This window comes from Hemicordylus capensis, chromosome 3 (genome assembly GCF_027244095.1).
Source record: "Hemicordylus capensis ecotype Gifberg chromosome 3, rHemCap1.1.pri, whole genome shotgun sequence".
NCBI classification, from domain to species: domain Eukaryota; kingdom Metazoa; phylum Chordata; class Lepidosauria; order Squamata; family Cordylidae; genus Hemicordylus; species Hemicordylus capensis.
The window spans coordinates 54,443,594-54,459,762 of record NC_069659.1 but is presented as its reverse complement, the minus strand read 5'-3'; the positions used below and the strand labels follow the sequence as shown (position 1 = coordinate 54,459,762).

General features: G+C 40.5%; 1 protein-coding gene across 1 annotated transcript in view; it reads right to left on the bottom strand.

Moving 5' to 3' along the window:
• Positions 1–15,738, bottom strand: part of ZPLD1 (zona pellucida like domain containing 1) — a 38,664-nt gene extending 22,926 nt beyond the window's left edge. Inside the window, exons 1-3 of the mRNA XM_053310545.1 lie at positions 15,627–15,738; positions 4,671–4,891; positions 284–465 (exon numbers count right to left, since the gene is read on the bottom strand). Of these exons, the coding sequence (XP_053166520.1) occupies positions 284–465; positions 4,671–4,891; positions 15,627–15,732 (509 nt within the window). The 5' untranslated portion in view covers positions 15,733–15,738. The remainder of the gene's footprint in view (positions 1–283; positions 466–4,670; positions 4,892–15,626) is intronic.
• Positions 15,739–16,169: the final 431 nt, after the last annotated feature.

Here is a 16,169-nt window from a genome sequence, read left to right as displayed (position 1 = left end):
GGCTCCCTGTCCCCAAAGGGCTCACATTCTAAAACGAAACATAAGATAGTCACCAGCAACAGTCACTGGAAGTACTGTGCTGGGGGTAGATAGGGGCAGTTGCTCTACCCCTGCTAAATAAAGAGAATCACCATGGTAAAAGGTGCTTCTTTGCCCAGTTAGCAAATATATATTTATATATATTAATAAATATATCATAAAAATAAAGACAATATAAGAACCTCATTTTGAAACATAAAACAATTCTCATTTCTTAAAATACAAATGTTATATTCATACTTACGAAGCAAGTTGTGTATTGTTGACCAGATATTCCAAAGGGTAGCTACAACTAAATTTATACAGAAGCCCTGGTAAATAGCTGATGATCGTAGGTGGGTCTGGGGTATCTATATATCCTGAAACATTACCTATCTGGACTGTCGATACATTGCCATATGCATTAATTCCTGGAACTGAGGTTACCTATTTGAATAACATATGAAAACAGAAATTACTGCAAGGCAAAGTATAAAAGAAAAGAAAATCTTTAAAATACTGTCAATAAATAATGCTGATACAAAACTTGGTTCGGGCCATGATAATCTGATCTGAATTTTCGTTGCTCCACAGACCTTACTTAAAAGTTTTCAAAACCTCCACCCTATCCCATTTGTGCCTTTATGTGGTTAAGCTTTTCTTTGTAACCATGAGAGCTACATATTCATTATTTTGACAAATGAAAGCACTAACTGCAGTTTCTGGTAATGATATCAAGTTCTATGACTGGTACAATTTTTGTCCAATCTCCCAGTCTGCTCAGATTGAATATCTTCCCTTCCTTGTAAATCCCCCCTGCATCTGGTAGAAAGAATGGAAGAGAGGGGAAGGCTTTATCCACCAACTGCTGAATCAACTGCCACTCACCCTGTCTCCACAGGCGTTCTCAACTAACACGTGCCTGCCCTGTTGTTGAAAGAAGACAGACTGCTAACTTGCCTTGGATTATATGAAATTTGCAGTGGAAGAAGATGGGTCATTATAATTTTCCTCTTTGATGAAGAGTAAGAATATTGAATGCAGGAGATCTCAATCACCCATCATTAGAGTGGTGGAAATTATATCTTAATGGAGCCAGGGAAAATAAATATGGGATAGAGAATTTTTATTTGGTCTCATTATGAGACGGAGCACAAACCAAATGGACAGAGAAATATGTGCCATCATTTGAATATAGGGGATGGATATGCCATTATTTTGGATTGAGTGGATGGGTATGAAGCTCACCACATTGTTTTGCCCTTCAGGAACAATGACCTGTCTCTTCTTAATTAACATTATTGAAAATGTGAAAGACAGTTTGAGCACTGGGGACATGGTTGGCAATACATTAAAACAAATCAATGAATAAATGAGTGAATGAATGATGCAGGGGAGTTAGACTTCATTATTACACATAAACAGTAGAATTGCTGTTTCACAAAAAAGTTTACTTGCGGAATTTCAAAGAAACTGTAGACATCTTTCTAGAATTATAATATAGCTACTAAATTTACACCAATTTCTAAAAATTGTAGGCATCCTTCTAGAATTGTAATATAGCAACTAAATTTATACCACTGAATTCCATGGTGAAAGAAACAAAATAATGTAATGAATAACAACTAAAAAAATAATTTAATGTTTTCACTCTTATTGGTTTCAGGATTTGAAACCACTATCCATATGGTTTGTTTAAGAATTATTCATAGTCATGGCATGTGAGCACCTTTGGAGGAGAAGGCATCAAATAATATAATTATGTGCTGTCATTCCAATGTCTTCTTTAATATTTGTACTAACTGAATATGTCCAGATCAACAAAGTACTTGTAACAAGAGTTTACAGTCTTACTAGGTCAAGAAATTAAAGTCTGATTCACATCTGATCGTGGCCCCCATGCAAGTGCTTCAAGTGTGAACAGACTCTCAGAAGAATAATCTGCTAAGAGCCAATTCACCTTTTGTCCATTCAGCTAGACATGAGTATCATGATAAAGGACTAGTGATAAACAGCATCCAAAAGAAGTCCAGTTCACACGATACACTTTTGCCCACTCAAGCAGTCCTCATTGTCCCTGGCCATATTGTCTTGTGGATTATGTGACCAGGTTGATGACAGAGCAAACAGCAATTCCCATGATCATGTCACACTTTTTCTAACTATTGTGATAACAGGAATTGCTACTGATTCTGATTATCATCAAGTTCACATTCCATCTGTTCATGCAAGTGAAAAGCTGGAGACAATCAGGAATGCTTGTGTGGAAAAAGAAAATGTATTGTCTGACCTAGCCTTCAGCCTTGTATTAGAGGTGTGCACAGAACCACTCCAGGAGGTTCGGTCCATGAGCCGGTTCATTAGAACCAGCCGGTGGTTCAGTTCATGCCTAGAACTGGGTCAAACCAGTTCAACCCAGTTCTAGTGATTGCAAAGGGGAATCTGGTAAGGATTCTCCCATACAAGCAATGGGGGAAATGTGTGTATGTTAATTACATACAATATGCTTATATGTTAAATACATACAAATATCTTGTATGTTAAATACAGGCCCTTTATTGTGAATTCCAAGTGCCAAAATACTTGCATATACAATGCAATGTAAACTACCCTCCCAGTTTATCTTATTCTATAGTGGACTCAAACTCATAACAAATTTCACCCTGTGCTATTTTCATTATGTTTCATATCATTTTAATATTTAGATTTATATAATATTTAGACAGAACCATAGAATATACTTCACAGAACAACTACTCTGAATGTAACAGGTGGGACAGTTCTGGTATAATCTATTTGAGGTTCATAACCAAAAAATGCCTTTCCCCACCCCTGCTGGCCACTACAACAAGGAATCCTGTAGTAGCATTTTTTGGGGAGAGCATTTTTTGGTTATAAACCTCAGATCGATTAGACCAGAACAGTCCCACCTGTTACATTTAGAATAGTTGTTCTGTGAAGTATATTCTATGGTTTTGCTTGTTTAATGTGATCTAAACTGGTATTTTCTGTACTTGACTCCATTAATAGAAGATGTCCCACTGATTTGTGTAAACAGTAAATAATTCATTAACATTAATTTTAAACAGTTTGGCTGTGATTAAGAAAAGGCGTGAAGAAATTCATTCCTAGTTGTTTGCTTTTTGCAACTATGTTTGCTTTAGCTGTAAAACATGTGCTGCAAAATATTTTAAAGTACTTCATAAACAGTCTGGGGCTCAATGCAAGCTGAGAAATCTCCATGCCTGAAGGAATTCTATAATAATGCAACAAGCCACATCCAATTGTGGTGACACAGCTGGCATGCATGGAACGGCACCAAACATTTGGAGGTTAACCTCTTCCTTTCATGCTACACATACAAATAATAGCAGCTTGTAAAAGACTTACACAGAGAGAATAAGGAATTTTAACACCAGACTGCCTGAATTACAGGAGAATTTTGCTGCAGGTCAGGTGGGGAGCAAGAGGTGTTTGCTTTGGAGGAAAAGTAACAGGAGAGAAAGCAAAAGCAAGCCTGAAGAGAGAGATGTTAACAATGGCATGGCCATGTCCCCACTCAGCTAGCCAATCAGATCTGTAATACTGGCTGAAAGGGAAGGAAGGAAGAAGCAAGCCCAAAGGCCTGGAGCAATCCCAGATGGGGCTTTTAGCTTCCATCTCCACCAGAATGGAGGGTGTGCATTCACACAGCAGCCTGATGTACCCCAAAGTCCATGAGGCATATCAGAGGGCACTACATACATGATCTGGGTTTTTCCCTGCATATTGGAGCCCCGCCGAATGTATGTTAAAAAATCCACTTTTTGCATCAGAGTATTCAATATGCCCCAAACTCACAATAAAGCCTCACAGTAAACCCACGGTAAAGCCTGCTGTCTGGAAAAGCTCCTGGGGAGCTACTTCAGATAAACCGGGGAGCTACCAGTAGCTCCAGAGATACCTAATGCCCAACTCTGGTATAAATTAGGAATGTGCACTAAGCATTTTGGTGCTGAAATGCTTTGAGCTGCCCCCAGTGAATCGTTTTGGCAGGGTCTAGTGAGAGCTTTAAAAGGAGGAAGGCAGGTCTTACCTGCCTCTCTACCACCACCTGTTGCCCCAGGTGGCACTGTCGGGATTAAACACCATGTGCGGGGCTGCAGGGCTCCTCCCAGCAGCCCGTGGGCAGCATTGGCATGGAAATGGCATCTGAGCATGCACAGATGCCATCTTGAGTGGTCAGCATAGTGTTGCTGACCACTCAAGATGGCATCTGTGCATGCTCTGACACCATTTCCTTGCTGACGCCGCCTGTGGGCTGCTGGGAGAAGTTCTGCAGCTGTGCGTGTGGCATTTAATCCCGACAGTACTGCATGGGGGCAGCAGCGGGCAGAAGTGGGGCCATGGAGGGGCAGGTAAGACCTGCCTTCCTCCTTTTAAAGTGCCAGCTCTCTCCACACACACACACACACACACACAAATGTGCACAAAACACTTCGTGTACATCCTTAGTCCTCGGTGTAAACATTCAGAATGATGAGCTGGTCATTTTTAAACTTTACATTCATATTTGTAAACTATATACCTCTTTTGTGCAGTGTGGGTGCATTGTTATGCACAATATTAGTTGCTTTGCAGCAGTGTGTAGCCTCCAAAGGATCTTGCCTTACCATTAAAGCATTTCCACAGGCCTCCAAAGTGCTGAGATTGATGATGAAAATAACCACTGCTGGAAAGGTGTTGTTGTTTATAAATCCTCTGCAGTGGGAGTCCCCATGTTTCCCATTGAGTGCCAAATCCGTTTCAGAATAACCAGAAAAAAGAACAGTGCAAAAATTAATCTTCATAGTAATTGCCTGTACTCCACAGTAGACACTGATATCTCGTTCTGCTGTAATAAAAATACAAGGAAAACACATTTAAGAGGTTTCATTTATTCATGCATGCATGCATGCATTCAATAAATATATTCACCACATCTTGACAATAAAGTACTCGGTGCAAGATACCACAGAAGAATAAACTAATATAAAACAAATTTAAAATACAAAAAAGTGCATACAACATAAACACCAAACTAAAAAATTGATGCTGGTCAAAGAATGAAATACATTTAATTCATAACTAAGAATGACAGCAATTCATATTAAAAATAAATAGATCTCCCTTGAGAGGGAGCTATGACTGAAAAGGTTGTGTTGTGCAAGTCCACACTATGACTGCAGAGACTATAGCTGTAGCTCCTGTTGTAAAATACACTGTAGCTCAATTGTAATGTACATGCTTTGTGTGCAGAAGGTCTCAAGTTCAATCCCTGGTGTGTCCAGGTAGGGCTGGAAAAGAATCCCATCTATAACCTTATAGAGCTGCTGTCAATCTCAGAACAGACAATAGTTAGTTCAATTGACTAATAATCTGAATAAGTATAAGGCAGGTTCCTATATGCTCAAGGATGGAACACGAAGTAGTGTTTCATCAGTGGCTACCAGTCTGGTATCTATAGGTCACCTCCAGCCTCAGAGGCAAGATACCTCTAAACACCAGTTGCCGGGGAGCAACAGCAAGAGAGAGGGTGTGTCCTCACCTCTTGCCTGTGGGCTTCTCAGGGGCATCCTATGTGCCACTGTGTGAAACAGGATGCTGGACTAGATAGGCCTTGGGCCTGATCCAGCAGGGCTGTTCTTCTCAGCCAACCTTAATGCCTGAAAAGATAGAGAAGATGCTCCAAATGTTAGGGCAATCATTAAATAAAAACCGGAAACAATACCCAGCCTGCTTTGTGACTGTCACTCTTCAAGATTTTTGTATCCCCTGTACTTGGTGGGCAAGAATAAAAGACATTTAATGCCTTTTTTTCAGAGTGTGTGGTCTTCCCAGAGTGTCTTAACGTTTCAATGAGGCAACACATGTATATCACAAATATTCTGCAGATCACTCCCCATTCTTGAAAGACACATGCCATGTGATAAATATTTAATGCAGCATTACAGGAATGAAAATTTAACAATAGAAAAATAATAGAATCAGAATTAAGAGTTGGAACCTTGAAGGTCTTACAGTCCAAATCCCTGCTCAAAGCAGGAGGCTGCTTACAGATGGCAGATATACCGCTCGCCTTCACATCAGCTTCAAGGCAATGTAAAACATAAAAATAGTGTCCAACATGATGCTCAGCAGTAGGTCACTGTTAAGGAGGGCCCTGGGTCTGCAAAGAGTCTCTCTCTAGCATCCCTGTAGTGGTAACTCATTGCATGGCCAAATGGACATGAAAGGGAGGGGGAAGGGGGCAATCATTTGCTTCTCTTCCCTCCCTCTAAAACCCTTCGCACTTGCAGGAATATATTCCTGAGGATTATATAGCCTTCAGGCAGAGATTCCTGCAAGTGGAAAGGGGTTTTGCAGGGAGAGGAGAGAAGTGAAAGTCTCTCACCCCTCCCCCTCCACACCTGCTCAGCTGGACAATAAGCCATTACCACAGGGGCACCGGAGGCTCCCTGCTGCCCTTCTTACACTGACCTACTTCTGTGCATCACATCAACCAGAAAATGCACAATATAAAACAAACCAAAACAACACAGACATTTCAGCATAAACAAAGAACCAGTCGAACCACACCAGCAGCATTAAAAGGGGAAAGGCCATCACTACCAATAGCGAATCCCCTCCCTGCTTTCCAAAGGCATGGACAAAAAATAGAGTCTTCAACCGAAAGTGAAAGACTGAGGGTTCAGAAAGACTGAGGTGCAGTAAGAATATTCCACAGCCTGGGGGCCACCACCAAGAAGACTCTGTCCCACATGCATGACAAAAGAGCCTCAGCCAGCATCAACACACAGAGCAGGACCACCCCATCTGCCACACTATAGAAAACTTTGCAAGGCAGGAAGAGTCAGCAGGAACATGTGGTCTTTCAGATAACTAAGGCCCAAGCCATTAAGGGTTCTAAAACACCCAACACTGTGAATTCGACACTATGAATTTGAAATACAGCCTTTACACACATTACTGCTGAAAGCAACATTTCCAGGGCCCCCACTACTATAATATAAGATTCAGTCAAATATGAGCAAAAATTCAGAACACCCAATTCATTGATTCTGAAGTGTAAATAGCAGTTCATAACGGTACTTTGGAATTCTAACTGACACAATAAAATAGTTGCAGATAGTGGAAAGCTCCATGATAACATGACCTTACTACAGAAATTAAAAGGACATGGCAAATTTTGCTATTGGAACAGAGATAAAAAATAAATCAAGTAACCTAAAAGCACTAAAGATAACAGTGGTGCCTCCACATTTGTACTCTACCTGTTCCAAATTACATTTGTTTAGAAATAGGTCGCACTGATTATAGCTGAATTTATTTCTAAGATGTGCATTTAGGAGTGCAGACTGAGAAATATCCTCTCTAATTCAGCAAAAGAAATCCATGCTGGTAACCACCAGTAGCCTTCCACATCTGTTTCTCATACACATCTGGATGCACATTACAAATGCTCCTACAAACTGTATGGGACCTCTGCACTCAGGTTACCAGTTGATAGATGTGGCTAGTTGCCTGCAACTACAACTGGGCCAGGGAAACAGGATACAGCTTTGATCATACCATCTAAGAAAGGCTGTGATATATCTGGAAGAGGTGTAGAATACAACAACAAATCAGAAAGATAGTTCTTGAGCTTAGAAAGAAGAATCTGAGAAGAAGCAATAGATGTTTCTAAATCATGAGTGTTATGTAGAGACAAAATTTGACAAACCTGGAAACACAGTAATGGATTATTATGGATTATTCTGTCTATTAAGAATACTGTAGAAAAACTAATGCTCATCCCCCTTGAAAAACAAACATGAGAATCAACCCAAAGCTGACAGGCAAGGGGTAAGCTGAAATCTCTTTCAAAAATGAAAGGCTTCATCTGCCTCTGAAATGTCATAAAGACCAGATGCCTCTAGCCTTGCATGGCATAGTTTCTGGAACTCCTTTGAGATCCTGGCAATATTTATTACTCCAATAGCAAATGGGATGCACCATAATCAAGAGCAAGCAATAGCAATGTTACAGTAATGTTCAAACACCGTAAGATGGGGTGAATATTGTTGAACATAATGGAGCCTTTGTTAATTCTTTACGCATTGTAATTATTCTTTGTGCCCTGCTGCATGGCTCATTAATTTGAATAACAAGGGATTAGTAGATCTTCTTAATGATTTAGCACTCTTAAAGTGCCAGAGCAGTGTTAGTTATTACTATTAAGACTGCCAGAATGAATTGTTGTGGTACATTTTCGACAACATCAGAGGCAAGAATATCTAAGGCAAATGTACTTCCCTTTCTATATATTGCAAGAGATGGCAGTCTCTAGATCAATTTAATAATGGTTTTCGGGAAAACTATATCAATCAAAAATGCATTACTACAGCACTCCAAGGTGAGAGACCATGGCTAAGTTCAGTTAATTTGCATGAAGAGGGTTCCAGGTTCATTTGCTGGCATTGATAGTTGAAAAGATCTCAAAACAGCAAAGATGGGAAGATGGATCTATGCCACAGATTAATGGTGTGCAAGAAAAGTTTTTTTAAAAAAATAATCCTAACTCTAATGTATTTGTTTTGTTACTCACATTCACTTTTGTGAAAGGAGGGATCTTGGCTGTAGCATCGCAGCAGCAGTAGGCTTTTTTCTTTTAAAAAACTTTTTTAAATAGGTGATGGCAGAGCTCCTTTCTGGGGGACCACCATTTTGTTTTTCCAATGGTACCACAGACATAGAGCCCTTTCTCATGAGCAGTGAGAAAGGACTACCAGGAAAGGACTACTGGGAGGATGTCCAAAAGCGCTTAGCTCCCCGCAGATTATTGTTCTGCCGTCCCTGGGCAGGCAGATCGCCCAGGGGCAGATCACCTGCCCAGATGAGCACTGGCTGCTGCTGGAAGCTCTGAGGGTCGGGGTGCCAGGACACAACACCCGAACCTGAGAGTCGGGGAGCCAGGACACGAGGTTAATAGGTCGGTCCCTTAACCTTGTTTTAAAGGGTGGCTCCATAGGTGGGTTTGCCACCATGGTGCCACCGGGATCGGCCAATCCCAGCAGTTCAAACACACATGCAAAACAGGTCTGGGCTCCCTTAGCTCAGTTTTGCATGCACATGTGAATAGCCTTATAGTGTCATTTAAGGGCATTGTGGTAAAAAAAATGTGACTGCCACAAAAATCATGCAGCCCATGCTACCAATGGTTCATCTGGTGGTGACTCTGAACCAGGCCTTCTCTGCAGCTGCTCCTGGGATGTGGAATGCACTCCCAGCAGAAATTCGTAGTTTGAGCTCATTGTTGGACTTCAAGAGAGCCCTGAAAACAAATTTGTTTGGCCTGTCTTCCTAGGTTTTTAAATTGTTCTTAAATGTTTTTAACATTTAAAAACTGTTTTTAAACTGTCTATATTGTTTTAAGCTGATGATTTTAAATGTTTGTTTGTTGTTTTTGATTGTTGTACACCACCCAGAGCCTTTGGATGGATAGCGCAGTATATAAATGTAATAAGTAAATAATGAATAAATAGTGCCATCCACTTTTCCCCACAATGTCCAAGAATGGTGCTATATCTAGGGCATTATGAGGAGAGAAACAAAATGGTAGCCTCTGGGAAAGGAACTATGCTTCCACCTGCTTTAAATGTGTGTTTTTAAATTAAAAAAATCTCTTGATACTGCTGTGCTTCAAAGTAAACCCGCCCGCCCCCCCGCCGCACACCCTAATAAAACAAATGGATGTCCAAATGAAACAAACATGTGCCACTTGTTTCATTCAGACATTCACTCACATTTGAAGACATTTGTTTTGGGAACAAGTAAAAAATGAGCCAAATGGACCCAATTCAGTTTTTCATTCATTCCTAAACAAATGCACTTGAGACCAAGGAAGGCTGCTGCCATTCAGAGTAGACAGTGCAGACAAGACAGATGAATTGGATAACTTTTCCCACTGCAGATCACGGCAAGAGTTTACCAGCCCCATTATCCCTGGTGGGGAAAGCTGGTCAGAGAGTCAATACACATCAAACAAAAGGCCCAGGAGGCTCTTCTGCCTTCACCAGAATCCTCTTCCCAAGGTAAGGCTTTTTTTTTTTTCCCTTGGAGGAGGAGTTCACTTTTTTTCCTTGGAAGAACTGCAATGCTCAGCATGAGCAAAATTTGGAAAAGCAAAGATATTAGTCTTCCAATCCAATGCAGACTAGTCAATGCAATAATATTTCCAATAGCTACATATGGCTGCAAAACTTGGACTTTGAAGAAGGCAGATAGGAGAAGGATGGATGCTTTCGAGATGTGTTGGAGGCGACTGTTGCATATCCCATGGACAGCGAGAATCACGAATAAGGAAGTTTTAGATTGAGTTAAACCAACAATATTGCTAGAAGCCAAGATTAATAAACAAAGACTGACATATTTTGGTCACGTCATGCAAGCTGATTCACTCAAAAAGACAATTATGCTGGGAATGATCAGCGGAAGAAGGAGACAGGGACAGCCTTGTACTCGGTGGCTGGATATTATTATCAGTTTTCCTCTCTCCTGATCACTTTAATATAAAGATTTATATTATAGTGCCTTACAGCTTACAGAAGGTGGAAATGTGTAGAAATCCCCAAGCACACAATAAGTACCACTATTGCTAATTTGATGATAAAAATTTAATCACCAGTATTATTATCCCTTTTATTAGATCAATAAAGTTGTAGAAGCATGATCGAGCTATATTCTTGTGGTGCATTAAATCACCAGCAGAAATGCTAACTGAAGTCTAGAATCAGCATTATTTTTATAGTCTTTGGTGCATAATCCAAAATGTAATCCACTGTGGCAAACAAGTTGCTGGGGATACTGTAGGACTGGCAATAAGAGTAACCATCCATTCATTTTTAAAGAAGCATTTGTAATTACCTGAATGCAATTTTTCCTGAATGCCATTTTTCAGAACAAAAGCAGTTTTTCAAGGTAGTCTTTGCCATGCAGATACAATCAGCATGGAGAAACTCATAGTCATAGAGTTGGATGACCCTTTGAGGTCATCAAGTTCAATCCCCCTTCTCAGTGCAGGAAATCCAGAGCTAAAGCATACCCAACAGATGGCTCTTCTGCCTATAGTGGAAGAGCCATCCACTATTGCCTACAGTGAGCAAGAGCCCACCACCCATTCAGTATATGGTTCCCTTATTGAAAAGTTACTGTGAAGAAGTTTATCTTAATCTACTCTCTTAATCTACTTTATCTTAATCTACTCTACTCTTAAAGTTTAACAGAAATTAGATCAAATCTTTCCCCCTTGGGGCCCCAGAGAAGACTTTCCCCTCTTCTACCCTTCAGATATTTGAAAGAGTGATAATATGCCCCCCCCCGCCAACTTGGTATGTAAAGGCCGGGGGGGCACCAGAAAACTGTTGTTTTCCTCTTTTCCCCTCCCCCTGAAAAAACTGGGTTATTTTATGGAGGGAAGGAGGAAAATGGGTGGGGGGCGTGTTCCAGCCCTTCACATATCTACCCCCATCACGGTCTTCTCTTTTCCATGCTAAATAAACACTTTCCTCATAGGGCTTATTCCTCATAAAAGTAGCCTTACCTCTCTGGAAATATATATAAAACATATCTCATGGTGTTACATTCTTGAATGGCAAATATGGTCTTAAAAACTGTCAAAAAATTATCAAAATCCTTGTTGGATGTTGTCTTATTTAATCATTAGATCTCGTTGATTTTCTATGGAATATGGCCAAGGAACAATTATGAATAAATGCCAGATCTGTCAATATTTTATGGATATGCAGTGCGATCAGAAGAACATTTACTCAGAAGTAAGACTCATGGAGTTCAAGGGAACTTACTCCCAAATAAGTGTGCATAGGATTGCAACTTTATTTATACAATGCAGAGTTGAGCATCACATTAACAGCTATTCCTGTTTTATTTAAACAGAGTGCATGCATATATAGCACAGGGATAGAAGGTTTTTTTCAACCCTCATCTACTCCTCTAGGGAGATCCTTTTTATAACAGCCAGCAAAATCTGAAATTCTTAGTACACAGACAAGATTTCATCAAATAACTGAAAACCAGTAGGGGGAGTGAGGAATGTTATATATGCAAACACCCTACATAATCAACCCACAAATGCACTATCCCTGTGCTCCAGTTCTACTAACATTCATCACAAAAAATAAGGTTTCGTATGAATTAGTCAAAATTAAATGTGTTTGAGAGTAGGGGAGAACTGCACTGTGTGGTGTTTTGGGTTAATCAGTTCATTGATCCAGGCCAGCTTTTGAAAGGTGCTTTAGTTACTTTTATTCCAGTTCTGGATTAGAAGTGGGGCTAACAAACAGCCAGCAGCAAGAGCACTGAAGGCAGACTGCACTTGCCTCTCTGTAAACAGTATCTTATTAAACCGTTTATATTCCTGATATTGATTCCAACTCCACTGTCTTGTCCTTGCATACCACAATTCTCTCCTCTGGATTCTACAGTGTAAGTCATAAATGGGACATGCTGCACTTCTGGGGGACTTTCCATGCATTACCAATCCTCAGACTGTTTCCAGTGGAGGCTTCTTCTCCAGGGTCATAGGATGGCAAAATTGATGTAAAAATAAAAATGCAATGTTGTGTATTCAGGGACACCTAAATCTGGTGTATGCCTCTGCTGACCCAGGTTTTGGCAGGAAAGCAACAGGGTTTCCCCTTCGAAAACAGATGTTATGTATGTATTTAAGACATTTGGCCCAGATCAGCTTACAAAGAAAAATAAATCAGTGTAATGTATTTAAAATCCAATATAACACAGGCCAAAAAAATATCCCGCCCGCAAAAAACCCTCAAAACCATCAGCCACATTCAGGAAAGGCTCAGGAGAAAAGTCATTTTTACTCTGATAATATAAAAGCAGCAATGCCAGTTACACCTTTCTGGGACCTAACTGGCTGCATTCCAAAGACAATGTGCCACCACCGAGAAGACCTTTGGTGACATTCAGACTTATGCTGCACTTAGGCAAACCTCTTGCACTACTGAAAAAGTGATGCACAACAGCAGCTTGCATTTCTGACGAGTATTGCGCCAGAGCAATTCTTGCACAAAGTGGCATGGCTTCTGCTACGAAAGCTCTTCATAGGTTTTTCAGGGAATTTTTGCACAAAAGCACAAGTGTACAACTTCAAATATCCCCACGACTTTGCACAGCTATGCAACTGTGGTCTAGCACAACTTAAGTTTCTTCTGAAAGCACACTGATAGTCTGAATGTTAACCCGAATCTCCATTTGCTTATATTCCGAAGATTGGGGCTGCTAGAATAGGACCTCTGACTATGACCTGAGCAAAGAGATTGGTTTGTAGGAAAAAATACAATATGCCCTTCAGGATGCATGCAGGCATGATTAGTCATTATATTTCATATGCCATTATAAGGAAACTAGCTAAAGAAAAATTTTGCATCAGTACATACAAGAGAACCTCAGTATTTGAGGGGGTTCCATTTTCCACTACAACTGTGGATATGGAAACCGTGAATACTGGATTCAATGGGAATCTGGGAGTTAGGTTCCCAAAGGTCAGAAAAACTGGTTTTAAAAAAAAAACTGGTTAAATGGCCCTAAAAGTCCTAAAAGCATGGGGGAAAGTAGCCTAATATGCTCTGCGGGTCCCCAGTAGTCCAGCAACACCCCCCAAGAGTCAAAAATTGCCTGAATATGGCAAGTTCTTTGCAGGGTTTGGGGAGGGTTTTTTTGGCAGAAAATGGCTCCTGATCTCATGGGATCTCAAAATAGCGGCAGGGAATTGCCTCCAAGGTCATTTCCGGCCACCCCAACCTGCGGATACATGGGTTTAACCCCTTTTCTGCCTCCTCCCTCCAGGTATCCACTACCCGACTGCAGATATGCAAAACCACAGATGGTGAGTCTGCGATTAATGTGGCTCTATTGTACTGCAAACATGTAGATGGCTTGAAATTTTTAGTGCGAGCAACAGCTCTCACCAGCACCTACAACCTACTACATAAAAACACTTTAAAGACTCTCTAGGAAACAATCAGACAAGTGCTACATTCCAGAACAATCTATTTTTCAGTTTAATGACTTCTAGAAATATAGAATGTAATTGAATTATTGAGGTCATTCACACAATCAAAAACTGTTCTACCTGGGTTTGGAAGCTGCGGGTGCTCCCATTTTCTGGTTGTGTGGAAGCGAGGTAAGAGGAAAACCTGGGTAGAAGTGATTTTGTGAAAGCAAGGAGGAAAAGCTCCCCAGGTTAACCAACAAAAGGAGAGCACACATGGTCATTTCCCATACCCGGATAGAATACAGTCTTTGATTGTGTGAATGACCTCATTATATAGTGCCTGCCTATCTTCAGATGGGAGGGGGGAAAGAACTGAAAAGGATTCATGAATGAGAGCATATTCAGCCTTTGATGCTGACCGCCTCCACAACTGCATTATCTGCAGCACTACCTTTTACTGGAGATGTGACTCCACAAGCATTTGCTCTTAACATTTATACTTCCTGTTGACCACTAGTGACATGAGGAATAGAGGTAGAGCGTATAGGACTGCCGCCTTGTGCTCTCATTTCTCGTATCTCTGCTCTTAGTCTCTTCTGATTGGTAGACTGATATTCTTAGGACACACCCTTCTGTGTTCTCCTTGTTCTTTTTCTTTCCTTCCATCATTTGGTAGCTAGTAAAAGGCGCAGGCTTTCGATCTACATTTTTAACTTCTTTAAAATAAATCTTTATTTGATTTTTACCCTAAGCAATTGTCTCCAGATATCCTCTGTGAGCTCTGTTCTCAAAACGGGTATCTCTGCTAAATAAGGGGCTGACTCAAATTCTCCTCTACACTTTTGAAGGCAGAGGCCGAATCTTCATGTGACAGCTACCTTTGTAATGTGTGGGAGGGGCATCAATAAGGGCCAAACCACATGTTTCGTGGTTTGGGCACATGTTTGCGGCTAACATGTGTTTTACCAAAAAAAAAAAAAAAAGGCAGTTGTGAGGGTGTGATTAACTGGAACCATGGTATTGGGGGAAGAGGGGCGTTACCACTTTGTCCCTGCCATGGCTGGGATCCAGATCAGGGATCCCCACAGCTATTTCTCCTGGATTGGGAAGTTCCTACTGGCAAAAATCATGCCCTTAACGCAATATGTAGTTTGGCTCTAAGACATCTTGGTTAACTGCCATTGCATGAATTGGGCATCAAGCCACTTAAGAAAATACCTTCTTGTGCTAGAAAGAAAATATCCCATTAAAATTATCGCCAATGATAATCATAAGCAATCTTTACTAAATCAACAATCTGGGCAAATGTTCTGTGAACTGTGGATTCAAGCACTACATTCACCCTTAGCACCAGAAAATGAACCTGTTTGATTATGGTTTGTAGCTGCACCTTTGTATAGCTGGGCTGATAGTCTTATGCTACTTCAGAGGAATTTCACTTGCCATTAGTTGGTTAATGGGAAGGCCTGTCCCAGTGCTTCATTTACTTTAAAACTTTGTAGGCTTTACAAATAAGCATCACTTGAAAACAAGATAACAAAGGACTTACAATTAATGTGCTGCAATTAACACTTACCAGGAAACCTGCTGTGCAGATTGGCATCACAGTTGTATCCATTGAATTGTGCAGTCACGGAGAGCAACTTTATTGTCAGCAGGAGCAGCAACCATACTCGTTCCATTGCAAAACCTAGTAGAACATGTAGACAATTATTCTGCTCATCATGGTAGAGATGCTTCATTGCAATGATTTTGTGACCATCTGATCAGTTTTGAAGAAGAAGAAATCTACAAGGTCTGAAGTTTGCCTTCTTTACTCTTTTTAAAAATCTTGGCCTGATTTTTAAAATAATGGTTTGCAGATAAAAGGATAGCTTGTGGGCAAATGCTTTCCAGTGGAAACCCCACATTATAAGAAATAAATTTCTTGTGCAATGTATTCATGCATTAGATTCCGCTCCTAACATGTTTTGTGCTTTCTTCTTTGAACTCCTTTTCCAGGGTTCTCTGCTGGAATCTTCGGTTCAGATGCCCAAAGTTCCATTTTTGTTTTTGTTTTTCCAGTGGGCTTACAGTAAGAGTATTTAATTCTGTTGGATTGCAAGAATGATACTCAGGC